At 40.5% G+C, this 25,899-nt stretch overlaps 2 protein-coding genes across 3 annotated transcripts, besides 1 other annotated feature; one reads left to right on the top strand and one right to left on the bottom strand.

Annotated features, from left to right (window-relative positions):
* Positions 1 to 113: 113 nt before the first annotated feature.
* crp (cropped) lies at positions 114 to 24,288 on the top strand. Of its 2 annotated transcripts, none has more exons than NM_001299047.1 (3): positions 114 to 746; positions 8,675 to 8,981; positions 20,827 to 24,288. In NM_001299047.1, exons 1-3 carry the CDS (start codon positions 655 to 657, stop codon positions 22,321 to 22,323), a joined length of 1,896 nt encoding a protein of 631 aa, NP_001285976.1. In that variant the 5' UTR covers positions 114 to 654; the 3' UTR covers positions 22,324 to 24,288. The 2 variants fall into 2 exon arrangements, with proteins under 2 accessions (NP_001285976.1, NP_476605.1); NM_057257.4 differs by having other exon boundaries at positions 20,827 to 23,423.
* Positions 6,427 to 7,531: a mobile genetic element.
* Positions 24,289 to 24,360: 72 nt separating the features above from the next.
* CG4935 (uncharacterized protein) lies at positions 24,361 to 25,703 on the bottom strand. The gene is made up of 5 exons (NM_135938.3): positions 25,566 to 25,703; positions 25,387 to 25,505; positions 25,251 to 25,323; positions 24,664 to 25,194; positions 24,361 to 24,582 (listed from the first exon to the last, which is right to left on the bottom strand). Exons 1-5 carry the CDS (start codon positions 25,642 to 25,644, stop codon positions 24,458 to 24,460), a joined length of 927 nt encoding a protein of 308 aa, NP_609782.2. The 5' UTR covers positions 25,645 to 25,703; the 3' UTR covers positions 24,361 to 24,457.
* Positions 25,704 to 25,899: the final 196 nt, after the last annotated feature.

Below are 25,899 nucleotides of genomic sequence, written 5' to 3'. Positions count from 1 at the left end.
GAAAATTCAGTGTTGTGAAGCGCAAAAATACGAAATATCGCAGTGGCATCAATGTAATCGATAGTGCCATCAATGTATTTCCCTATGTGCGATTTTTTCCTTGGCAGCCGTGGTCACTCTGCTGTTTATCGCCGAATTGAACGCACGTAGCGGACCGGACGGATATCGCATCTTCCGATCGGAAAAATCGTACAGTGCAGCCAATTCGCCGTCTACAGAAATCTATTAGCGCGCGTGTGTTGGTGCCAGTGCGGTGGCAAATTAAAACAAAAAACATCTGCGAATTTGAATACGCAAATCTCATGCTCACTAAGAGCGCAAAAGTCATAGAGTGCAGAATAGTGAATTGAAGAACTTTTGGACGCGCTAAGAGTCGCTCTCCATCCCCATCTCTCTCTCTCTCTCTTGTGTGTGCAGTGCTAGTGTGTGCGAGTGTGAGTGAGACGGGCAAACAATTTGCCGCTAAATACAAAAAGCAGCTGAGACCAGCTGACGCATGTGTATGTTCGAAATACAATAAAGTTAACAGGCTATAAATAAATTGCAAATGTTTATGTAGCCGTCAAGCAGCAGCAGTAGCAGCGCAACAACAAAAACCACGTGGCACAGACATTTTGGCCACGATAGTAAGCAAATACACAAACACGATTAAACATGTCCGCCGTACCGGTTGCCATCAAAACGGAGGAAGTTATTCTAGAGCACGCCGAATACAACAGCGCCGAGGAATTGGATGAGGAATTGCAGTAAGTTTGCATCTTAATCGAAATCTCTTTTGTTTCAAATAAAAACAAGGCGAGTCAACAGCTTGGCTTGCATTTTTATCACGCAAATTATTGATTATTTTTACTACTTTGCTAGTGCTCTCCCTTTTCTCCGTCACCGTATCACTCGCGCTCTCTCTAATTCTCTCGTTTGCTTTTTGCCGCCGTTTTGCCGACAAAACAAATACGGCACAAAAACACCACCACCATTAAGACCCATCTCTCACTCACACACATGCAAGCTAGCGTGTGTCGCATTCCATTCCATTTCCATGCCGTTTTCTTGTTGCTGGAATAAATGTGCTCCTTTTTTGTCTCGTCGTTCGTGTCTGTGCCCCCTTCTCAACATCCTCTCTTTTTTTCCGCCGCTCTCGTCCAGCGTTTGTGTTGTTGCTGTTTTTACGCTCTGCCTTTCGGCGTCCATATTGTAAAACGGCTGTTTTGTCAATTTGTCAGCAGTGTCGGCAGACGGGCAACAGTGATGGCACAAACATGAGTCAAGGGTACAGCTGTTAGAAACGATGATTTTTTATTTGCTTTAACTTTAGAAGTGTAGAGTTCAGTAGAAGCCACAATATTAAAAATACATTTTTGGTTTTTCTATACTATTATGGAGGTGTATTTTTAGTTTCTCAAATATTTGTACCTTTGATACATATGTATGATACATAAATGACTTTAAGCGATCTTTTGAAATAATTTTGTATGTTTTTATTTTCACCATTTTGCTTTTTCCTAAAATATTTGGTTTAATTTGTTACAGCTGCTTTTGCTATTTTCTGTGTTCGTCGATCGCGTTTCGCTCTCAGCTCCTCTCTCTCTTCTCAGGCTCTTTCCTATTCTGCTGCTCTTGCTCTAGCTCATATGTTCAAATTAATGGAGGTAGAAAACAGCTGCGCACCCGCACTCCCTCTCTCTTTCTCGCCTCCTCGCTTATCGTGCGTTGCCTAATCAACATTTCTATTTCTTCTTTCGCGTTCATAGTTGAAATGAAATCAGCTGTACCGGTAAATTCGTATCATCAGATGATTTTGCTTCGACTTTATTTACATGCTTCTCCCTTTTCCTTTGCTCTCTTTGCTTATCTCTTTTTACACCGAAAGCAAAATGGATCTAATTTAAAGATCAGTTTGCTGAGTTTAATTAACAATTTGAAAGAAATGACACAATACGAGTTCATTTTCTTACCATTATCCACATCGATTTAGATATGTATCTCTAATATTCCTTTCAGATAAATGGGGCTCCATTTTTCTCTCTGTGTACTCAAGGAATGAGTGTACCGAGAAATGTCGAAAATAAGTTGACTAAGAAATAAATGTATTATTTTAATTTCTTATTTTCCCTCTTACTTTTCTTTCGATCGTTTTCCTTTCGCAAATATGTCACAGGTTTTCAGAGCGAAAGTTTCTTTTTCCCTTGCCGGCTTATCAGAATCATATGGTAGCGCTTTTCGCTTTTCACACGTCATAAGCGGCGCCTTTTCTTATCGCACGAGCATATGTTTTTGCACAACGCCGAAGAGAATCGGAAATATATACATATGTATGCGATTGCACACTTATACTAATCCGTTTCAGCTGGCTTTTCAAGACTTTTATTTCAGCTTGCGTATATACCGGGTAAATAAATATTTTAAACTCGGCAAAATGCCACATGTTTTTGCTGCTGCATTAAAACCAGTACTTCCTCTGTGTTTTATGGATCTATTTAGTATTTCGAAATAGTTGGTAGGAAAATACAAGCATTTCGTAAACGCACGTATAGGGACTATTCAAATACAAATAAAACCAATTGTTATGCATACATTAAGTTAAACCAGTAGACGTAATTAAAATACGATTATATTTTATGAAAATCTAAAAAGCTGTTCACAAAACTTCAAGGCTACATTTCTATTTTAAACCAATCAATTGCAGAATAGATAGATAACCGTTAAAACTTCGAAGGTGGCACGGTTATTTTTGCCACCAGTGTGGACGGTATAACAACTGCGTTTTAGCAGCTGCTGTCTGTTTGTTGTTGGTGCTAAAATAAAAGAGCGTGCCTTGGCTAAAAGTCTCCACCTCTATCTTTCTCTCTCTCTCCCTCTCTCAATTCCATCCGTTGCACATTTGCGAATACTACGAAAGCATGTGTTGTGGCTGCTATTGTTGTTGGCACGGTTCTGTTTGTGTGGCGTCATTTCCGTTTTTACCCCACTCGACTGGAAAAGAGGAGCAGAGAGTGCGAGAGTGAAACAGAGCGTCCTCAACTCTTTCTTTTTCCGTCTCGCTCTCACTGCAGTTTTATAAGAGCCGCTCCCCAGTTGATCGAAGTACATAAGCAGCGGGAGAGAAAGAGAGCCCCATTTGAGTTGCACTCAAAGCCAAAAGCTTGTTGAGCGCGACAGTGGGAGAGAGAAGAGCGCGCAAAAGTACAGATGCCGCCACACACACATTTTTTACTACCACACACGTTTCATTGAAAAAACATATACACAAAAGCTAAGGCCGTAAACCCACTGCAAATTTGCGAAAAAAAAACCGAAATGAAATGAAAACTAATACCAACACATGGCTTAAAATCTGCTGCGCAAATTTTTGGGCGATGGCTCTGTGTGTTTCGTTCCGTATGCCAAAACGTTTCGCTTGTTTTCGTTTCATTTCCACACCGCTTTTTTTTTTTTTTTTTTGCTTTTTCCCATGCGGCATTTATTGGCAACCTGCGAGCAAAAGAGAGGGCGAACTAGGGTGTGTGCAAGGGAGATGGAGCGCTACGGCTTGTTTATGAAAAACACATGATTTTTGTGTACAACAGTTTTTGGGGCATGGCGAAGAGAGGAAGGCAAAGGAGTGCGAAAAACTACTATTACACCATAGTTTACAAAAAACCGTTATCATATATGGTTGCAGTAAGATGATCATATTTACAAATTGTATATATACTGGACTTTAAAATAACAGAAGCTTTAAAAAATCTCCACTTCACCATATTTATATCAATTTTCTCAGACCTCTTAAATTACCGCCCAAATGTAAACACACTTGGCTATAGTATCAGCATTTCTCTAGATTTCATTAGAAAACACACAGCTGGTGTAGAATTTCTTTTCGGCGTTAAGCTTTGTGATTTTCCGTATTCGGCCACTTTATACATACACGTATATTTTTTTTTTTTTTTTGCGTTAATTTGTTTATATTTTTATGGGAAATGCGGCGCCAACTGGCAAGCGCAACTGTAGAAAGAGTAGTCGCCGGGGGGAAACGGGGAAATGCGAATTCTATTTGTTCATTAGTTTATGCGCCTGTACATTGTTGCACAAATTACGCAAGCGGCGCGAACCTTATTGCGTTGCATTTCATTTTTGCCTCGCATTCACCGTCAGTTTCGTAAGGCTGTCCCGATTTTCACCAACAATAAGGTCGAAAGCGGGATTTCCCCTTGCTATTTTTAAATACGACGGACGTGACTAGTTTTTTTTATCTCGGTAACCATAAGGATTCAAGGCTTTCTTAAAAGTTATAAATCTCAATTATCTTTATCTTTACAATTCATCCATTAGCCCAAAAATACAATACAATCTGAGGAGTAATAAGAAATGACAATTTCATTCCATAGTTTTCAGCTGTTTGTCCAGATCCTTTTCGATATCTTTACTCGATTTTTGTTTGCGCTTCTGGATCTTTTTTTTTTTAGGTATCTCTAACTTGTAGATATCGAGTAAATGTTATTATAAAAATAAAAAAATAAATATCCGCGGTAATAATAGGGGATTTCCCTTTTATTCCCAATGCTCCTGGGGCTTCTACATCCCCATTTTCATTCCTACATCCGTTATCTTCACCTGCTGCAACTGCAGCAATACGACGAAATTCCAGTGAAATGATGACGTAAGCAGTGACCCAATAAACGTATGTACAATTTATGTGCAAAGTGCAACAACAGCAGCAGCTGAAGAGGCGGCGGGTCGGAGTGGGTGGTGGTGAGTGGCTAGGTGGCAGCCAGCACTCGTGACTTCGGCTTTTGTCTCTCTGTCTGTTTATCGTTCGTATCTCTGCGCTTTTCTCTCTATGTACTTGCTGGCGAAAAGTGGCCAATGAACTACATTGAACCCTGGCTAAAAGCAGCGCTGCTGCAGCGCCGTCAGCTGTCCACTATCATATGTTGTTATTATTTTTATATTTACCGATTTGTTTGCACCTCGAAAATGCGTGATTGCTGTTGAAACGGCCACATTATCCCCAGTTGCATCTGTAATAAAGGCAACCATTCGGATCCAAACAGCTGTTGCAACGCCTCAAGTGGGGCATGTTGCAAGAAAGAGTTCCAAATTAGATCCGATTCAAGAGCACATAGGAAATCGCAGGTTCTAGATTTGTCTAGTCAATATTTCCTTAAAGAAATGTAACTGAGTTGTATTGCTAAGAAATCACTGAATTATAAGTTTTCAAGTTTATAACTAAAATTTCTAACTAGTTTAATCATTTATATTAACTTCTTTAAAGGCAAAAACTGCGCACATGAAAAGGAAAGTTTTCGTAAAAACTGCTTAGAACTTTCCTTTATTTATCGCATTTTTTCCACCGTTTATGTGCATTGTTGCAATAATCAGTATAGCCCTCATAAAATGCCCAAAATATGTGTGTAGCATCAAAAACAACAACAGATGTTGTGCCACCACATGCAGCATGCAACAACATTCCCCGCGCGGTTTCATTCAGCGTTTTTCGGCCTTTGTTGTCCAAACAAACACGAACGAAATGGCTAACAGCAGCCAAGTGCGCAGATCCGAGATCCGAACCACATTCCTTTGGCCTTTTGCAGCAGCATCGCAGTCATTGGAGCCTTGCTGCATCTCTGCTTTTCTGGCTGCCACAATATCCACATCCGCCTGCTGCAGCAGTTGACCAACTTTGGAGGCATCCACCCCCTCCCCTCTCCTTTGATTGCCCCCCAAACCCTCTCTTTGGCGCACTTGCCGCAGAAATGCTGACGGAGAAGAACGACCTTTGGAGATGTTGTTGCTAAAAATAAACCCAGCCAACGAGACCATGTCTCTAATACAGTCAGGCTTCTATAACTAACGCTTCTTGCCATCCGGTTTTCAAAAGTGTACCGAACTTTGCTTGCAGAACCTGCAAGGTTGGGAATAGGATAAGATTTAGTTTAAAACTATATACTCTTAGTTTTAAGTTGTAGTTTCTTATATCATATAAATTTTCAGACCATTGATTTTATTTTATCCAATATAATCATAATAGTCAATGAGTTTTATACCATCAATGCCATAGATGGTTTATGCTATACCATAGACGTTCAATCTTCATTTCCCAAAAATATAAATGATTCTATGGATTTTAGAAAAATCCCTGGTAATGTTCGAGTTAGAGAGGTGGGACTGTATTTTCTAGCATCGTCTTGGAAGAGAGCGTTGGTTGTTGTTCTGTTGTTTCCCCGTGGAATGTGGTGTTGCAACTTTTACATACCACCCCCCGCCCCCGCTCCGTGTACCTGTGTCTTTGTTGTTCTTTCTCGGTGAGCATGCCATTGTGAAAATTGTTTTCATTAGCCTGCAGCAGCACGAGCAGCCAAAGTCTGTGGCCTGTGGAAAACGTGTTTGCTCTTTTTCGTAGGGTAAAACCGGTTCGGCATTCTTGGGATCTCGCGTCTTTGGTACTACCAAAGACCCTAGAATAACAAGATGCGTAACGCCATACGATTTTTTGGCACACGATTTTTTGGCCGTGGCTCTAGAGGTGGCTCCAGGCTCTCTCGAATTTTTGTTAGAGAGCGAGAGAGCGAAGAGCGCTACAGCGAACAGCTCTTTTCAACGCACAAAGTGATAGCAGACAACTGTATGTGTGCACACGTATGCTCATGCATTGTAAATTTGACAAAATATGCCCTTCACCTCAGAAGTTCTTAGACTTTCAATCTATATTATTTTTGATCAATTGGCACCATGCGAAAAATTCTTGTTTTGCATTGCCTTAACGTTATTATTATTTGAAAATAGGTTAGAAATAGCCAAATCTATGTACATATTATCAAAAAAATAAATTTCAAAAATGGCTTTATATTAGAATATTTGTCATTAGAGTATTCATCTTGCGGCGTGTGAAAAATTAATAAGGAAATGATTGTTGAGTGCTTGTGTCCGCACTTCGTGCCTCAAGATATGAACAAAGTAAAGACACTAGAATAATTCTAGTGTCTTTGATATTACTTTTGCAATAAACAGTTATCATATTTACTTATTTAGTATATTTATTAAATCATTTGACTTAATATGATGTAACATTAACATTAAAAGTGTTTCAAAAAAAATATTTCGCTTTTAAAAAATTGTCAGATGAGAGACAAATTAGAATTAAACATAAATATAAATGTGTAAACGGTAGCTAATTCGAGCGGCGATTTTAACAAACAAATTTAAAAAGCTTTAAAATTATAATATTCAGGGCGCGAATTTTTAAAAATTTTTTTATTTTATCATATTGCTAGGAAATTGGCAAAAACTACCCTAATATGTACCATGTAAATTCGTTTCTTCGATCAGAATTGATTTCGGCCCGAAAATCGTCTTCTAGCACAACACGCACACTTATACGCGTTCTCGTCTCTTGTTTTTACTCACACAAGCAAGCAAATTATATTTTTAGATTTCTTACGCTCTCAGCGGGAGTGAGCCGAAAGAGAGTAATTTTGGCCGTCACCAAAAAAGTGGCTGCATAGTGCCAAACCAATGTATGGCCGTTACGCATCTTGTTATTCTAGTGTCTTTGGTACTACTATGCTATGCTGCAGCATAGCGCTAAGGAAAAGAGCAAGAAGAAGAGCTGCGAAATAACACGAAACGGAGGTCCAAAGCAAACCGAAGCGAACCAAATCGAACCGACAAAACAGAAAGCAGAAAACAACAATCACGACGACCGGCGGCGGCGATGGTGGCAACAATAACAAAAAGTGGAATGCCCATACTATTGACAGCTGTGCCATCGCTCTCTTTCTCTAACTGCCTCCCTCTCGCTCTGTTATATGGGTGGTGCAGTAGTCGATACCCTACAATAAAGTGTTTGTGGTGCATCGTTTCAACAAAATCTACAAGAATCTAAAAGTATATTCCTTGAAGTTGATGTTGAGGTTATGATGTACTAACTGAAAAATGCCCGTCAGTTTGAGCATAGAAATGCATTTTGTTTTTATTCTTTAAAAATAATTTGTACTATATATGCATTTTCGAAATATGCAATAATAAAAGGCCTAAAATATTGATGAAAAGTTTAAAGTAAGCTTATTTTGGTTTTCAAAATTATGTAAATAATCAGTGCAAGTTAAGGTGTTAATGAAACATAGTACCTCCAACTTTTGCTCTGCCATGATGCTAACGTGACAACAACAGACTAGTGACTGTGTGTGAGTGTATTTGTGGGCTCTTTGTAGTTGTGATTGTTGTGCAGCGTTGGCGGTTAAAACTAAAATTGAATTGAATGGAATTGTAAATTTATGAATGAATGAATTTTTCAGCGCTTTGGTGAGCGGCAACGTGACTTTGCGTGAGTGTTGTGTGTGGATTGTATGATGTAAAAATTAATTGGTTTTATGCACGGCTAGTTTTAATGTTGAGCCATAAATAGGACCGTAAATAATACCTCAAAGAATTGTGCACAAATGTAATGTATTATAAATGGTCCTAAGCCTGACTGTAGGCTACAGTCCCTAGTAAAACCAAATATTTCTGTGATTTACCCAATTAGTTAATCGGTATATCTAGAACAGAGGAATTAAAAATACTCCAGAATATAAATATGTTTGGATTTATCATTTCTCTGAGGAGGATATGAGACTCCACCAATATTTATGCATTCTTTATTCGTTAACCAGCCCCACCACATGACTCACTGTTAACCCATTTTATCATTTTCCAGATTGCAACTAGAGGATTCAGGGGGTGAGAACTATCACATCGAGTTCGCCAGCGAGTCAGCTCATCAGGGTTCTCAGCGTCGACAGTCGAGCATGAGCGGTACGAATACCTCCAAGGGTGGAGGAGGAGGGGGCAGCGGGGCCTTGAGCGATGGAGACGGTTCGGGAAAGCCCCTTGTGGACAGCGAGAAGCGAATGCGTCGGGAAATCGCCAACAGCAACGAGCGCAGACGCATGCAGAGCATCAATGCCGGATTCCAGAGTCTGCGATCCCTGCTCCCGAGACACGAAGGCGAGAAGTTGAGCAAGGTAAGTTACTATCCATTCCAGTCTGACAAGCATTGGTCTCCGATTTCGAAATATACCTTTTTTTTTTGAAAGAGAGAGAAGTTCGAACAAATCGTAAACCGGAGGATTATACAATTTATTGTATACTCAGCTGGCAAAGTAGCGTGTTTATTAATGTTTTCATACTAAACCCTAAAACTAATGACTATAATTGCGCCAAGAAGGTTTTTTCTCATTTTAAAACTATATAGAATTGGTTATTAGTCTTGATTAGCCCCATTCCATTTAAATGATCTCATTGCAAGTGTGTCCGCAGGGTTAAGTAGTGAAAATTATTGCCCATGGTCAGTTCTCGATTGGTTGACGTGTTTTCTGGATTGCTCGTCAAGCAAAAGCGAATCAGCATCATCTCGACATCAACACCATTTTTGGGCTGAGATGCAGCGGCCTCCTCCACCGCACCTGTACCTTCTAGTTTTTTCTGGTTTATTCGTTTAAGCCGTGACACGCAACTCCAATTACATTTAACCAGAGCCCCAACCCGAATCGTTTTGGACTGGACCTCAATTACAGGGCCGTCCACAAACACATGTTGACAAATTGCCGACGTCTCCTGGCGAAAGAAAAAGGCGCATACGGAAAGCAAACACACATGCCACTTGCTGAAAGCTTCCAGCTATGGCATAAAACGTGAATGGAGATGGAAATGGGTTTATGGGGAGGGGGCGTAAAATGTGGGGACTAAAGCTTTGAAGGTCCCTTTTCGACATTTAGTCGTCAGGGCAACCGTGTTGGCGTCGTCGTCTCGATTGTTTGTCGTTGGAGGCGTTTCGCTTTTTCTTTTTACGCCGCCGCATATATATTTTGCTCAGCTTTTCTTTTTCTTATGTTGGCATACACATGTTCTCATATTTATGGGATTTTCACCTTGAGACGACATCGATTTGTTGTGACGCGTGTTTCGCAAAAGGCCGGTGGAACGAACGGCCTTTTAAGTGAGGGATGATATTAGCCAATCCTGAAAAGCATTTTGCGTAGAAGACTATATAAGTACTTGCAGATTTTTTTCCCAAGGACTTCCACCTCAAATTGTGGTACGATTAAATGGCAGACGGTCGTAAATCACCGAAATGGCCAGAGCAAGACAGTTATTTCTTTTTTAAATTATGTGTCTGTTGCTAGACAAAAATACTGTTGCAAGTACAAATCAAATCACAGTGTCTAAATGTGATGCAAATTAAAAAAAACAATAATCGTAATAATAAAACTAAAATGTATTTAAGAAAACTTATGCTTAAAAATTTAGTCAGAATCGTTAAAATGAATTTATATTCTCGTTCCTACTCTGATTCTAAATTACCAGTCAAAGCACCTATGCAACACCGAATTTTTAGACCATTATCCAGCACTACTTCTTTATGTGCCGTTTGAGTAGTTTCCCTGTTTTGAGGATTTCGGTATGACCTGCTTATTTATTGCAAATTGAAAAGTGTCAACTGAAACTGCCAAGCCCCATAAATCAGTATTTGGCCCAAAAAAGAAAGGCGATGCAACAAGACTCCGCATAAACAAACGCGGAACGAAGCGACAGCAAAAAGAGAGAAATGCAAACAGGAAGAAAAGCGCGTAAATATTAAAAAAAAAATACTACCACATGCAAAAACGAAAGGGCATAAACAACAACAACAACAACGACGTAGCCTGATGAATGACATAATGGGCGTAGACAGGGAAGCAGCGAGAAAGGAAGAAACAAGGAGAAAGTAGGGAAAGGGGTAGGACTAGTGCAAGTAGTTTATGGATTTTTGTTCTATGCACTTCGTCAACGTCGACGATTACAAACGGTACCACAACGCCTGTCACACATAGTAAACATTGTAGTAAATACGTGTGAAAGAGAAGAGCCTATGCCCAGTAAAAGAGATGGGGATATGCACAAGCTCTTTTGAGAGAGAGAGTGGGAGAGAGCACGTAACGAAGGAGGAACCTCTGACAGCTTGACCAAGTTTACACCCGCTATATAAACGTTTAAGCCCTTATAGTGCCGGCTATATAACATGTTCAGTTCTATTAAAATACATACATATCTGCCACTAAAGCAGGTTCTTAAAATGCTTGCATTGTTTAAACTCAATATTTAGAAAATATTTGAAAAATATTATAATTTAAAAGGGAGTTAGAAGACGGTTGGTAATAGTATTGGTAATATTACAGTTTATTAACTGTCTGTTATTGCTAATATTTTGTATGCTAGTAATAGTTGTGCTTTTACTAGATGACACAAATTGAACACACTTAGAAAGTAGATAAGTTACTCGTTTGACTAAAAAGAAAGACTAGGGCACCTGAAATATAATGAAAGCAGACCTTACGCACATATACATACATACATGCCCACATACTTATGTACGTCATTGCTCCAACACACATGCAGGGTGCATATGCGACTGACAAAAGTGCGAAATGAAATTGCAATGCAGGCCGAGGTTGGCTGACAGAAAGCTGCGACGACTGAAACCATTCACAGTTAGGCACACGCACATAACGGTGCACGTCAGAGACATATCCAAACACCAATGCACATACATATAAATATATATATATATATATATATATATATATATATATATATATATATATATACAGCCACGCCCTAAGGTGGGTGGCATAAAGCAGGCTGAGGAATGGAAATGTGTGTGCAAGTCTGTGATTTACTTGCGCTCTCCTCTCTTTTGCACTCGCCACTTCGCACTCTTCTCGCCCACTATTTGGCAGGTCAATGAACTTGCTCGCTAGGTGGCGCTGAAGTGCAAATGTGCAATTGCGTACAGTTGCCCCCATTGTTGTTTTTGTGACTATTCGAAATACACAGAGAAAAGCGCAAAGTTTACTTACACAAATTATAAAAAAATTCTAAATGTACTACACCGGTGGGCGGTGTCCAATAATGGAATAAAAAATAAAAATATATTGAAAAGATGTGCTTTGCGTGTGCTTAAATATAGTCCATGGTTTCGATATCCTTCTGTGAAATTAATGTGGAATGTCTCAAATTTAAACTGTTCTTAAATTTGATTTGAACAGCACTTTCAATATTTCGCAGCGTGTGAAGATTTAGGCGCGCCCCAGCTGAACTAACCTACATTACGGTGGGTGGGGGTGTTCACTGTACACAGTACACACCTTGCCCAGACAGCGAGCAGAGAGAAAACTGTAAAATTTTCTATATACAATACAATATCGATTCCTTTTCCAGTGGCCGACGAAGAAAAACGCGCGCCAAACGCAAAAGTTACCCCCGAAAAAAGTTGGGGAACTCTAAGGTTGGTTGCTGATGATAGCATGGGAACGAACGGTGGGGATAAAGGACAGGAAGATGGGATAGGACGATGGCGCCAACATTTTGGTCGCCTTCTGCTGATGGGAGCCCACACCACTCGCTCAGCTGTGGAAAGTTTTGCATGTGTGTGTGTGGGGGTGGTTACATTTTTCCGGGAGGTTTATGATTCCCAAGAGTGTTTCATTGCCATTTCATTTCCAGAGTTGTTGGCGTCTGTCTGGCGCCTGGTAGGCAGCTGTTTCACAGCCGATGACGACTCCGAATGGAACGGTGGGTGGTAGAACCACCCAAAAGTAACCCTCTTCATATGAAAATGGACTTCAGCTTGGCAGCTGCGCATTGGCACTGTTGGCCCGGCAAAATCCGTTTTCCTTTTGAGCCCTGATGGCCCTTGTATTTTTTGGACTCAGGGGCGTGGCACTGGGGGCGGTGGGCGGAGGTCGTTGGGTGCTGCTGTTGCAGTGCACTAGGCCATTGGCATCTCGCAACCTTTTGCAGATGGAGGCAAAAAGCGGGATTGCAGCTAGAGATTTGGATGCGACGACAACTTCTGGGCCACGCCAACACCCAGTTTGCTGAAAAGCAAGTACATATGTAGATGGAGCACATATGTGCTATATAACGAGTTATATAACCCCATTTACATAGCGCACTGTGTATAGCCTGTACTTTCAATTGCACTTCGTAGTAAAAATGCGTGCACTACTACGCCACGCACAAATGCATAAGAAAATCAGGTGTAAAGTACTCGCATGTAGCAGCAGCCACAAAATGCAATTAGTGAAGTCACGCTGTTTGTAATTCGAATTATTTTTAAGCTTCAGTGGGTTAATTTAATTAAAAACCGCGCTTTTGCCAAATTAAACCAGGCGCTAGGAAGGAAAATAGATCCTGATATCGATTGCCAAAATGTTTATTAAGTTGTTAACACAAATATATCTAAATAAAGTTATTGAGAGCGCTTGTAAATATTAAATGTGCATTAAAAACGCACTATGCAGATGAACCGATTACAAATTAGGATTAATCTAATCGGTAGCCAGGACGATAAGTTATCGATAGCGGCACTCGAGACTTTCTCAGAAGAATGCATCGGCAAAGAGAAAGCAGTGACAAAAGCAACAGCCTAGCCAAAAGCTTAAGCAAAAAAAGCATAAGTGCAATGGATCAATTACTTTGTGGGCAGACAGAGCGAGATGGAGATAGGCGATAGTAGATGGTGTGTGTGAGTTTGCAAAAATGTCGGTCGGTCGTTGGTCTGCCTCCATCTCGCTCTTTCCTTCTCCGTCTGGCGATTTTTTTTTTTTGTGTTGATTATATGGAATGCCGTCTCGCCGGATTTAATGACTTTGTTGCATCGTAACGGTGTTTTTTCATCAATGACCGAGCCAAGATCGCAGACGGTCGTCATTACAATGTCGACCGCTTTTCTGTCAGTGTATGTCTATGTAAGTTCCGTTTGTATTGAATTATTGCTCATCATTTAAAGCGATTTCTTACGGAGACTTCAACAATAGGTTTGTATCTTTTCCATGCGAATGCAAAAGATCGTGTACATAGAAATTTACTAAGTATAAAGTTTTCATATTTTGTCTTAAAGATCATTTATTCACTATAGACCCTAATTTAGGTTATTAAACAGGGACTGTATTTTAAATTAAAATTTTCAATTTCCATACTCGAATGAGTCAGCAAACAGCTGTGAAATCACGATAAATATCTGTAGAAATCGCAAAATAATAAATAACACAAAAATCTGAGTACGAGACACAACAAAAAAGCCAAACAAAAACAAAAGCCAACCGGCATTTTTGCTGCGCAATTTCACGCACACAAGTGCAATCACGTGTAAGCGCGACTCAGCTGGTCAAGCAAAAGCAACAAACACAGCGAGAAAACAAGGTTAGAGCCAAGCTGACCGGCAGAAAAGCTCGGTTCCCAAGAGCTCAGCTTTCCCAATTGCGTCGCAAGCTCTGGTCACAAAGAAAAATGTATAGCTTAGCAAAAAAAAATCGATATTATATATTATTTTTATATTCGGAGTGCATGATAATACAATCTAGTAAAAGAAGACATTGATCGATAGATTTTTAAGATTAAAAGATAAACGCATTCAAACGAAATATTCGACTTTTTTTTATCACTTGCACTCGAAGCAAAACTTACGCACCATTAACAATGAGACAAATTTGAATTCCACCAAAGGTCAATAAAACGCTTAACCCAAAGAATGCCAATGGGGTAAAGCCACGACATGCCACGAGGTTCATAGTTTTTCTTTTTTTGTTTGTTGCTACCGGCTAAACAAAGCTCATGGTCAATGAAAGCATTTAATTAACATAAAAAAAAGGCTAGACACACAAGCACGCGAAAATGACTGAAAGTGTGTTGAAAGAGTTTTGAATTAAGTTAGCCGGAGAAAGAGAAAGGGCGAGAAGAATGTTGTTAAATTTCAAGTAATATATGTATGTATGTACGTAAATAATACAACAAGATGCACGAAAATGAGAGGCAGCTGACCCTCACACACAAATCAGCTGATCGAATTTCACGTCTATAAAATAAAGTAAACGCGGCAAGCGAACGACGACGCCAGCGGCATTGTATTTATTTTTATCAACGGGCTCGTGCTGTGTTGTTTACCCAAGACAGCTGTTTTAATTAACCCAAATAGCAACAACAGCAAGCTGGCGCTGCCAGTGAAAATATATAATTAAATTTACATTGCTGAATGATGACGAAGTCTCTAAAGTTGCATAGCCATCGTTACAGTGGGTGCGTTATGGTATTAAAGCTCAGATTAGAGATCAGTGTTGTGAACAACACTGATGTGTGAAAGAAAACTTGATGATTGGTATTGCAAATGTATTGATAATTTTATAATGTAAAACCAATAATTCCTATTAATGATCCTTAAAAAATAAAGTAACTGAAGAATATGCTCATCAATCTTTGCATTTTGTAACCGATAGTCTTAGCAAGTTGCTATTACTGCATGCTTTGGCTCGTTACTACTGACGTTACTTTTTCAATTGCCACGCTACTTTGGCTTTCTTTAATGGCTGTTTTTTATGACTTTTGCCTTGGATTAACTTGAGGCACATATAAATACATAGATATACTGTACATATGACTGGGGTACAAAGCACATAGCTGTGTGAGCTCATCCAACGCACGTGTTTCAATTTAATTGGGTTAGCGTGAAAAGGAAATAATGCTTTTATATTTTGTTCATACATATGCAAATTTAACAGCCGCTCGCAACTCGCTAAAAATTTGCTTAAAATGCTTAATAAATTAGCAAACATCAAATCCCATACGGATTTCGGTGTCTGTGCATATCAAAATGGTACACAGCTGTTTTCAGCTTGTGGGTGTGTGAAAGTGTTCCCAAATGACCTCGCCCCAGTCTCTACGGAAATCTTTCTTTTTATTTTCCCACAGATCCTCATACATACATATACGTATGTGTACATGTATATATGTAAAAGGGTATGTTGTATTCAGTTGGTATCGTATGAACTATTTTAAGAAGCTAGCAAAACCGTATTTAAATATTAATATTTGTAGTGCGTTTTAATCCATTAAATATTATTAATATTTTTCTTAAATGAATCATACGCCCTTTATTTTTCGCATTTTGCCATTTTCGATGACGGCATTCCTTTTATTCCCCATTCTCCCAGCTACAGATTTCCCCAGTTTTCACTGAAAATTTGGGGAGTGAAGGGGGGAATATACATGTGGGTGTTTAAAAATAGCCTCGATTTTGTTGCATTTGATTTGACCGCAAAAAACGCGATGTTGTCACCCCAAAATTCTCTTCTGGGACTCCACACACACACACCAACACACACACGTATTTTGACGTAGCGTGTACATGTGGGAACACATGTTTGGCGCCCAGCAAAAGCAGCTGAGTGAGTGGGAGCGGGAGAGAACGAGAACGCGAGAGTGGGCGTAGAAGCGAGTGCGACTGAACCGAAGAAAGACCTCCAATATCTGTGGGTGAGGTTGTGGGTGTGCGCGAGCGTGTGAGCTATAGCTCTCATTCTATAAACCGTATCTCTAGTGCAAATGTGTGTGTGTAATTTCGAGTAAAGCCGGTAGAAGTCGCAGCTGTTTTTGCCTATTTTTACGCTCACACATTTTTTGCAACAAAGAAAAACAACAATTCTCTAGCGGCGATTTTATGGCTCGTGCAATTCGTCTCAGGTTCCGTTATGATCAAAAATATTTGGATGCTAATTTTAGCAGGCTGCCGTTACTAATAAATACGAAATCGTGTTTAATAGTTCATCATAGCGATCCTTAAAATATATTCAGGAAATAAACGGAAACAACAAGTGAATATATGCATAAATAGTTGTTGATTTCATAGCTTAGCATAATGTTTTTCAAATTTCATTTATGTCAAGTATTTGAACTGAAATTTTTTTCGGTGCACCCGAACACACGATTTCTGCTATCTTCTACTTTGGCGTGGCCACAGAGCTCAGCCAAAAATTTGCACAAAAATTAATGTCAGCTGACTTGCTTTGTTTCACTTCTCATTTTCGTGGCGCTCCACACACACCTGCCATCATCTGCAGGTGAAGAGTCGAAAGATAAGCGAGAACGCTACGTTAATTGTTTCTTTTCGCTGACGTGCGACGCAGTTGAACAGAAAGCAAACAAAAAATCAACCGGCAGATGGCAGATAATGGGAATAAACAATAATATCAGGAGCAAATGGGAAAGAGTTCGTTTTTTAAAAGAAAGGGGTACAAAACTGAGTTTTAAACCTGTCTAAAAGTTTTGCCATTTGTTCTGTGCATCGATATATGTACGCATGTATGTATGTAAGATTATGTATGTACATTAAAATACACTAGACAAATTTTTTTTGTTGGGTTTGTTTACTGTTTTCAAAAGATAAAACTTCATTTGTTTTGTGGAAGAAGTAGGAATTTCCGATTCCGAGAAATAAACGGTTATCAATAGTACCTAGTTTTATTGCTTACAAATATTTGGACTCAAAAAGATAGAATCCCAACGTTCGGTTTTGCCATTTTGTTTGTTTTTGAATTGGGCCACACACCGAAGTAGTAAAAATAAATTCATTTTCCCTGGTTGTTTTTCGTTTTAACCGCATTTTACCAAGAGAAAAGCACCGCGCTTAGGAAACATGCGTGCACGCACGTAGTCCACCAAAAAAAAGAAATATAACAAAAATGAGGGAGAGGTTGAAAAAGTGGGGTGCTGGTGCATTTTTGGTGGTTGCGCTACAATCTCGCATCAAAAATCAAACCGAATGGGACAGCGAAGCATTGTTTTCCGGCTGTTTTCTTTGGGTGGTCCCCGTTCTTTTCCTTTCGAAATCGCGCCCACAAAACACTGTCGGATATCAACAAAACGAAGTATAAGGTATGAAGTCTTAAAATCGTTTATATTGTAGAGCTGTTTATCTAAGGTTTTTAAAGATGTTTTCGTATAAATTATTTAGATATTCTAAATAAAATAACTGTGAAATCAGTACTTGTTTTGTAAATTATCTTTTTATTCATTTTTATTGTATTTACCGCTACGCCCCACACACAGATATGCACCAATACGAAAGCGTAGGCCGCTTTCGAGTGCCAGCTCAGCTGATGACGAATTCTCTCTCGTGCCGGCGGCGTATTTGCTATTTTTATGCATTTCCTTTTATTCAATCAACGAAATTGTAGTGCAAGTTGTAGGGTGTGCTAGCAACAACAACAATATGCCGTCGAAAGCAAGAACAACAAGAGGGCCAGAAACAGACGCGCCATTTATAGAAGTCAGCTGTCAAAAAGAGAGGGAGCACAACATCCAACCGGGAATAGCTGGAAAGCTTGAGAGAGAGAGAGAGAGAGCACGTGGGAGAGGCCGCTGATGCAAAAGCTTGGGCCCACATGTTTTTCGCTACGTCTGGTTTCCGTTTCACGGAACGACCGAAAATGAAACGAATACAGAAACCCAACGAAGACCATAGCCGTCTTGCTCTAACATTATACAATTACCCCTAACTGTCGAAGAAGAGGAGAGTGGGAGAGTCAGAGCAAGAGAGCGACTCTCTCTAGCAACATTTGTGACGACGACGACGCCGGCGAATATTGAAAAACTTTTCGTATTGGAACTGTTGCTGGCTTCTTGTTGGAAAAAAGTACAGTCACCGCAAAAGCGGCCGTCTGTTGTGTATTGTCGCTTTGTTGGTTGGCTTGTGTTCGCTCTGAATTGGATTCTTGTTGGACCCGCCAGTTTGATCGTCTTTTTTTTCGGTCCGCTGTTTTCTTTGCTTTGTTTATGTGGTTTTGCTTTTGACTTTGCCTTTTGTTTACACACACTGATATAAACGGTGGTGGATTTTTCATGCCGGCATTATTTTTTCCCCCAGCAAAACAACTATAATTGAGAAGGCAACGACATTTTCTTATTAGCCAAGGCCTCAACTTGCCGGCTAGTAAAAGCGATTGTGAGAGAGTGGGAGGGGTATAGAGAACCATATGACGCGGGAATGGGTAAAAAGACCATATAGAGCATATGATTATTCCAATCGGATCAAAGAACAAGTGCATTTGAAAGATTCTTCTCAGCGAATAAATGCAAATCAAGAAACAAACAAAGAATAAAATGGTGTTTTGTTTGTAACTTATGAAAAGAAAAATATATTTCAATTACAGTTATACATTTTTTCAAATCAAATGAGAAAGTAAAATGTTTTTATTTATATTGGCAAAATTAAGGAGTGGTTTATTTTGAGTCCTTTGGAAAAGTTTCTTATGCTGCAGTTTTCTTAACCAGAGATAACTAAAATGTCGAAGTATTTAAAATGTTGTTATAAACAAATAATTGTTACATACTATTCATTAATATTTCGCCCCATACGACCGCTTTGTCTTTATTTGAAAGGAAAAGGGCTTATCAGACAAAGCGGCAACATCTACTGCTGCTTCTTATCTTTCCAATAGTTCCCATGCCTGCAACGATTTCCAATAGACAAGTCAATGAACGACCTTTGTGTGCAATAACAAAAAACCCAGCTAGAAAACTTAAATATGCTGTGTGATTTATTCTCGCCGTTGCCGCTGGCTGCTGTTTATTTCTTCTTATAAGATATGCGCACGACATTGCAATGCCGCCGTCTGGCGATAGAAATAGATATCGAAAGATATGGCGGGATGGGGAGTGTAAGATTGAAAATCGCTTGGGTACTACTACTACTGGAAACAACAATAATAAACCCGAGAAAACTGTACACAACATGCTCTCTCCGTCGCTCGTCTCTCTGAAGTGGAGTAATAACAACAACAACAGCAACTGCACAGATGGTGTGCAATTACTGTGGAGCCCCCACAGATACGGTGAGAGAACGACAAGAGAGAGAGAGAGAGCGAGAGCAGCTGTGCGATGCCGGCAGACCAATGTTGTTGTTATTGTTGTTGTTTGGCTTGGCCATCTTTTAGTTGTTATTATTGCTTTTTAGTAGTGACCTCCGACAACAAACCGAAATCGAAACAAGTTTTAAGCAACAACAACAACAGAAAAAAAAAGAACTGCATTAAAGCAGAGATTTATGGTTTTTTAATCAAAGTCTGAAGAATGCAAAGGCATTCCTTTGCCATGAGTATTGCATTTGTAAAAAAGTAAACTGAAAAAATTTGGGATTTATGTTTTTCTTTTTTTGTCTAACAAATTTTGTGCTATTATAATGGAAATGTTAATGATATTTGTGGTTCTTGGGGAAAATGTTTTATATTAATTCATTTCACCTGGGTATCTACTTGCGTAGAAATCAAATGCAATAAAAAATTACAGTCAAGATTTAGCCAATTGTTGCGTATTTTGAGCCATTTGTGCTTTTAGACAACCGGCTTGGTTGAATTCGCATCATCGATACTCATTTCTCCTCTTTTTTCCTCACTACTTTTACTTCCCACGCTTTTTTGCTGGCCAGTGTTGCACAAAGCGTGATTGGAAGAGCGCGCGAATTTCGAAGGACACCAGTTCCTTAACCCTTTTATAAGGCAGGCTTGTTGTTTCCAGCTTTACTACACTGTTTACTATAAACATTGCAAAGAGGCAAACACGAAGAGTCAAGGGAAAATGCAAAAGCAAAAAGTCAGTCCATTTATGTTTGTGTTGTGTGTGCTTGCAATTAAGTCTGCTCTCGGCAATTATGTTGCGCCTTCGTCCTCCTCCTCTCTTGTGATTCCTTCATTTTCTCCTCTTTCCCACACGCAAATGCAGATTCTCTATGCATTTGTCTTCTTCTCAATGACTTTTATTGTGGAGCGAAAAGAATGGGAGGGTTGATTTAAGGGTTAATAACTTGTCCAACTTAATGACCATATTTGTGTGATATCCATACACAAAATCTGATAAAATGATGAATATTTTAATTTAATTAAAAAAAGTGAAACAAAAAAAAGAAAAGAGCTGAAATGGAACCGTTGCTTGCATAAAACTTTCACATATGTACATCTTAAGCATGGTTTTTAATCCTTTCGTCCTTATTCTTTCCAGGCGGCCATCCTACAACAGACCTTCCAATACATTGTGGAACTGGAGAACCAGAAGACGCAGCTGCTGACGCAGAACAGTGAACTGAAGCGACAGGTGGGCGAGCACGAGGCCGGCGGTTCTGGCGATGGTGGTGGTACCAACTCCGGCGGAAACTACAATGATTCCAATGCCAGCGGGGGCAATTCCACGGCGGTGGCCATCAAGAAACGGAAGCTGACTGATAACGTGATTAACATCCAGGCGATTAGTGACAGTTCCGACGAAGGTCTGGGATCGATGTCTCCAGAGCCGATGACTCTGCTGACAGCCGGCGGAGCGGCGGCCACCAAACTGAGCAATGCTGCTACTCTTCTGGCGGCCAAGGAGCTGCATGAGTCGAAGAAGCAGTTGGAGAAGGAGCGCAGTCTGCGGCGACTCCTCGAGGATGAGCTCCAGATGATCAAGCGGCAGCTGTACAGCGTGGCAACCGCACCGCCCGGAACAGCTGTGGCCGCCGCATCCGGCGGCAGTAGTGGCGCCTACATTCCACGTGAGGTCATCGAGCACACCGATAACTTTGTGCGCAGCGAGGATTTGGAGGAACTTGGCGGCACTGTCTCGTATGTGGAAATCGATGAAATGACTGGCCAGCAGCAGGTGGTCGTGTGCTCCAGCATCGAGGAGCTGGAGGCCGATGCCGCTGCCGAGATCATAACCGAGGATCAGGTGCACGAGGAGGTCATCCTGTCATCGAACAGCTCCACAGAGTCCGAGAACGAAGTGAACGTGAACGCAATTGCCAAAGCCTATGCCGAAGGATGCACGTCGAGTGCTGCGATGCTTCAGCCAATTCTGCAGGCGGCCATCAAGGCCACGCCCAAGGTGGAGGTGGAACGCATCCACGAGAAGATTGTCAAGGTCAAGACGGAGAAGCACGATCTGCCATCGATGCAGACCGCACCACACTATCAGCATTCTCATCGCCAGAATCTAGAGACCATTGTCCAGGCCATCAGGCATCTGGAGGGCGATCACCTATTCGCGGACGGCAGTGGGGGCCAAGAAAAGTTTGGCCAGCAGCAGAATCTCCAGCAGCATCACCACCAAATGTCTGGAGTTCACCACCAGCAGCTGCAACACCATCGTCTGGCGCAGGATGCGCCGCTGGCCCTCACCACCACGGGCAAGCAGCATGCGGCGCTGGCGGAGCTTCGACCCTTCCTTCAACTCAAGAGCGGCGGCAACAAGCAGGTGATCATTACGGCCAAGACGGCCAAGGATTCCGGCGGTTTGGTCTCCACGAGCACCAGCAGTACAGCGGTTACGCCGACGGCGATCTTCAAGGTGCAAACAACGGGCGGTCATGGAAACGGCAGTCATTTACCAGCGGGCTCATCGACGGGCACCATAATCACTGGAAGCAATGGCAGCGGTGGTGCCCAGCAGCTGACCATCACCACATCGTTGAAGCAGTGCCGACCGGGCGTGATAGTGGCCAAGCAGTTGCCGTCGTCCTGATTCAATGGCCCCAAATCGGGAGCGGGATCGGGCAATAATGGAGCTGGAGTAAAAGCAGGAGGAAGATGTGGCGCCCAGCGTGGGGCAGGAGCTGTAACTGGAGCACGGGCTAGTATTAAAGGCGCTCGCCAGGACACAACATCCACACCGACGAAAGCAACCGCAACCACTCAACAACAATTTACTAAGCAAAATCATTTTGCTGCCTCCCCCCGGCAACGTAACAGTAACAGCAACAGTAACAGTAAGAATAGTAACCTTATTGTAAGCAGTAAAACTAGTAGCATCATCAGCAGCAGCAGCCACAGAAATGTTAAAGAGACTGTTACCAAACAGAGGCAGAGGCAAAAGAATGTAAATTAGTAAGAGTTTAACGAAACAAACAACAAAGAAAGTATGATAATACCAAGCAGACCTAAACAAATTTTGTATTTTTGGGATAATTATGATTTCAGTTCGAACTAAACCAGGACCTCCTTTTCCAAGCTTCAATCGCCAACAAACCACAATACATACATACATACAGCCACTGTAATTAAATGCAAAGAGTAAAATACAAATACCATTTGTTCATTTATTGGTTAAGAAACTAGAATTAACTAAGGAAACGTAAAAATACAAATGAGCAATTGATTTTGAACAACATAATAGAGCAGCAGGCAAGAAACAGCATAACGACAAAAAAAAACGAAACCGAAACAAAACAGAGTACAAAAGAAACAAAAAAGAACGCAAATAGACATACAATTTATGAATTTTGTTTGGTTAATTCTTTTGAATTGCATGGAAAAGCATTGGAAAAGCGCGAAAAACTAAAAATTTGAACGTTGAACGAGATGCCGAAATTGTTTAAGCATGTTTAATTGATGATTCCTTGAACTCTATAAAAACCATCGCATTAATTTTTACCTTTTTTTAAATTATTTTTTCGTATCTTTAATTTTAACGTTCATAGGCGTACATTATATACTTTTGAATGGAACTTATTGAGTTTTTGTTGATATATTTGTGTAAAAAAATTTTAAGTCTAATTATGTAAGCGAGTGATGAGCGTAGGTGGTAAACATTAAACAAAGCAAGAAAACAAAACAAAACAAAACAAAAAAAAAAACAAAAAACGAACATAAAAACATAAAAATTAAAACATTCTAAAGGAAGAGATAAAAAAATGCAAAACGAAAACAAAATAAAAAGCAAGATCGTTTATTATATAAACTATTATATAAATATATATATATATATATATTAATATAAATTATATACAAATTACGCATACCTACCACAACATATATAAATAATACATGCAGCGTACATACGAACATAAGTAACGGAACATTACATAATATTACTACTAAACTACCATAAACAAATACTTTGCATACATATTTAATATGCTTTAGTAACATAAGTACGACAGGTTCAGAGAGTTTAACCAGGAGTCCCTCGATCCCATTTCCCCCCTCCTCTCCCCTCCCCATCCTCCTTTACCTTTCAACAAAAGAATGCGCACGTTTGAGCTAGAGGTCAATGCTGCAGCTGTCTGCCTTCGCCAAGCTGCGTCTGCGCTGTGCAATTTCAGTTTCTTCTTGACTTTGTTCAACACGTCTCATAGCTGCCAGCTAGGACACCAAGTGTCCCTGCTCGGACGCCACTGTTGAGACCCGGATTTGAATTGAAGAAACTCTTCTTCGCTCAGCGCTGCCCCGCGGCTAGGCGTACCGCATTTTCCCACAAGGAGAGAGACTATGAGAATGATGAAGGATACAGCCAATGCATGCAAGGCAGCTACATTGTGTCAACCACGCCTGCTCGCCTGCTCGCCGCTCGTCCGCATTCGAAATATTTGATTAAGGAAACATTATGCAGGCCGTTCATAGTTAAAGGAAAAGAATCGTGAAGAATATATAAGCCAGATCATACGAAAACAAACACATATTACTACATACATTCATGCTCTATGAAAACAAAAAATTATGTCAAATAAATGGTTTTTCCTTTTTCCCTCAACAAAACAATCAATTTTTTATGTTTGCGGGTATTTTGATGAGGTGGGCTCCTGAAGGAGTCTTTATATTTTATAACTATATTATTTATATCACTAGCTTTTGGTAAAACTATACAGCATTATGAGTACCTATAATTGCTCCTCTTCGATTTGCAAATCTGTCGAGAAGACATACATGTCCCGTCGTCTGGCGAAAAGCATTTCCTGTCGCTTGGGATGAGTGGCTAAGGAGTGGACGACGCCGCCATTATCACCTGACGGATATATGACAAAGGAAACCCACATGTTAATATATGTATATAGCTAATAATCAAAGTTCAACTTCACTTGCTTACTTATGCGAATGCGCTGCAGTACTTTCCCATCGAGCAGGTCGTAAACAAAGGCGTCTCCATCACTGGAGCCCGTGACTATTTGGGCATCGTTTGACAGTATTCCGCACTCGATGTGGTAGTCATCGCCGCGATGTCCCCTGTACTCGGAGAGTAATCCGCCGGTCTCACAGTCCAGCAGACGAACCACACTATCCTGACAGCCGGCCACCAGACATTGCTCGTCGCGCGTCTGCGCCAGATATGTGATGGGTTCACCAATTTTGTCGCAGGTAAGTTCGCCCACCCGAATATCGTAGGTCCTCACACATCCGTCCAAGGAGGCGGCGTAGATGCGATTCTCGTTGGTTGCCACCGTGGTGATGCAGTCCCGGGCCTCCTTCATCACCTGAACGGGATCCAGGCGACGCGTTCGAATGTCCCAGCACATTACGGCATTATCTCGACCCCCGGAAATGGCTATCGAGGAGTCCTCGTTGAAGCAGACGCATCTAACACCTCCGGCATGGCTACGCAGGCGCCGTACTGGTGCTCCTGAAATAGGCGAGAGAAACATTAGCCATAATTGGTGCGCTGTGATTACAACTCACCCGTTGACACGTCCCAGTAGATAATGCTTTTATCCAAGCTGGCGGAAACGATATAGCTACTATCACAGCTTCCCTGCAATATGCCAAAGTGGAGTACTTAATAATAAGAATAATACTAAGTGAGAAAAAACTATACCGCCGCATCGGTGACTTCATCCGCATGACCACCATAAGTCTTAAGCAGTAATCCCGATGCCGGATTCCACAGCTTTATCTTCTTGTCAGATCCACAACTCAAGCAATAAGTGCCATCAACTAAAGATTAAGGATCAAGATGAGTTAATGCTTAAAAATCGGGCACTGAAAACCATTCACCATTATAGCGCACAGCTCGCACTGCACCTTGTTTGCAGTCAATTGTGGTTTTTACGTTAAAGTTCTCAAATTCCGGCATATTTGTATTAAAAACAATAACACAACTGCAGCACGAAAAATATAAACAAACGGACAGTGTGACCAGATGTAATAAATGTTAATATGTTTTTGTCAAATTTTCCACTGGAAAAATGATATGATTCATAATTATAATTGTGGAATGTTTTTATTTTATTACGCTCATTAACGATTATTCTATGTATCTTTTTCTTATAACTATTTAAAGTACAAATTTATTGATTGAAAATATATTGATTTCATCGCATATTATGGT

Source organism: Drosophila melanogaster, chromosome 2L (genome assembly GCF_000001215.4).
Source record: "Drosophila melanogaster chromosome 2L".
Classification (NCBI taxonomy): domain Eukaryota; kingdom Metazoa; phylum Arthropoda; class Insecta; order Diptera; family Drosophilidae; genus Drosophila; species Drosophila melanogaster.
Note: the sequence above shows the minus strand (reverse complement) of the source record. Positions and strands in the feature narration are given on the sequence as shown.

Bases quoted from the DNA above. Each gene is read 5' to 3' on its own strand.
- CG4935 (NM_135938.3), bottom strand. From the start codon at position 25,644: ATGCCGGAATTTGAGAACTTTAACGTAAAAACCACAATTGACTGCAAA. The intron at 25,324-25,386 runs GTATAGTTTTTT...GGCATATTGCAG, and splicing joins ATGAAGTCACCGATGCGGCG to GGAAGCTGTGATAGTAGCTA. The intron at 24,583-24,663 runs GTAAGCAAGTGA...TATATCCGTCAG, and splicing joins ACTGCAGCGCATTCGCATAA to GTGATAATGGCGGCGTCGTC.
- crp (NM_001299047.1), top strand. From the start codon at position 655: ATGTCCGCCGTACCGGTTGCCATCAAAACGGAGGAAGTTATTCTAGAG. The intron at 747-8,674 runs GTAAGTTTGCAT...ATCATTTTCCAG, and splicing joins GAATTGGATGAGGAATTGCA to ATTGCAACTAGAGGATTCAG. The intron at 8,982-20,826 runs GTAAGTTACTAT...TATTCTTTCCAG, and splicing joins AAGGCGAGAAGTTGAGCAAG to GCGGCCATCCTACAACAGAC.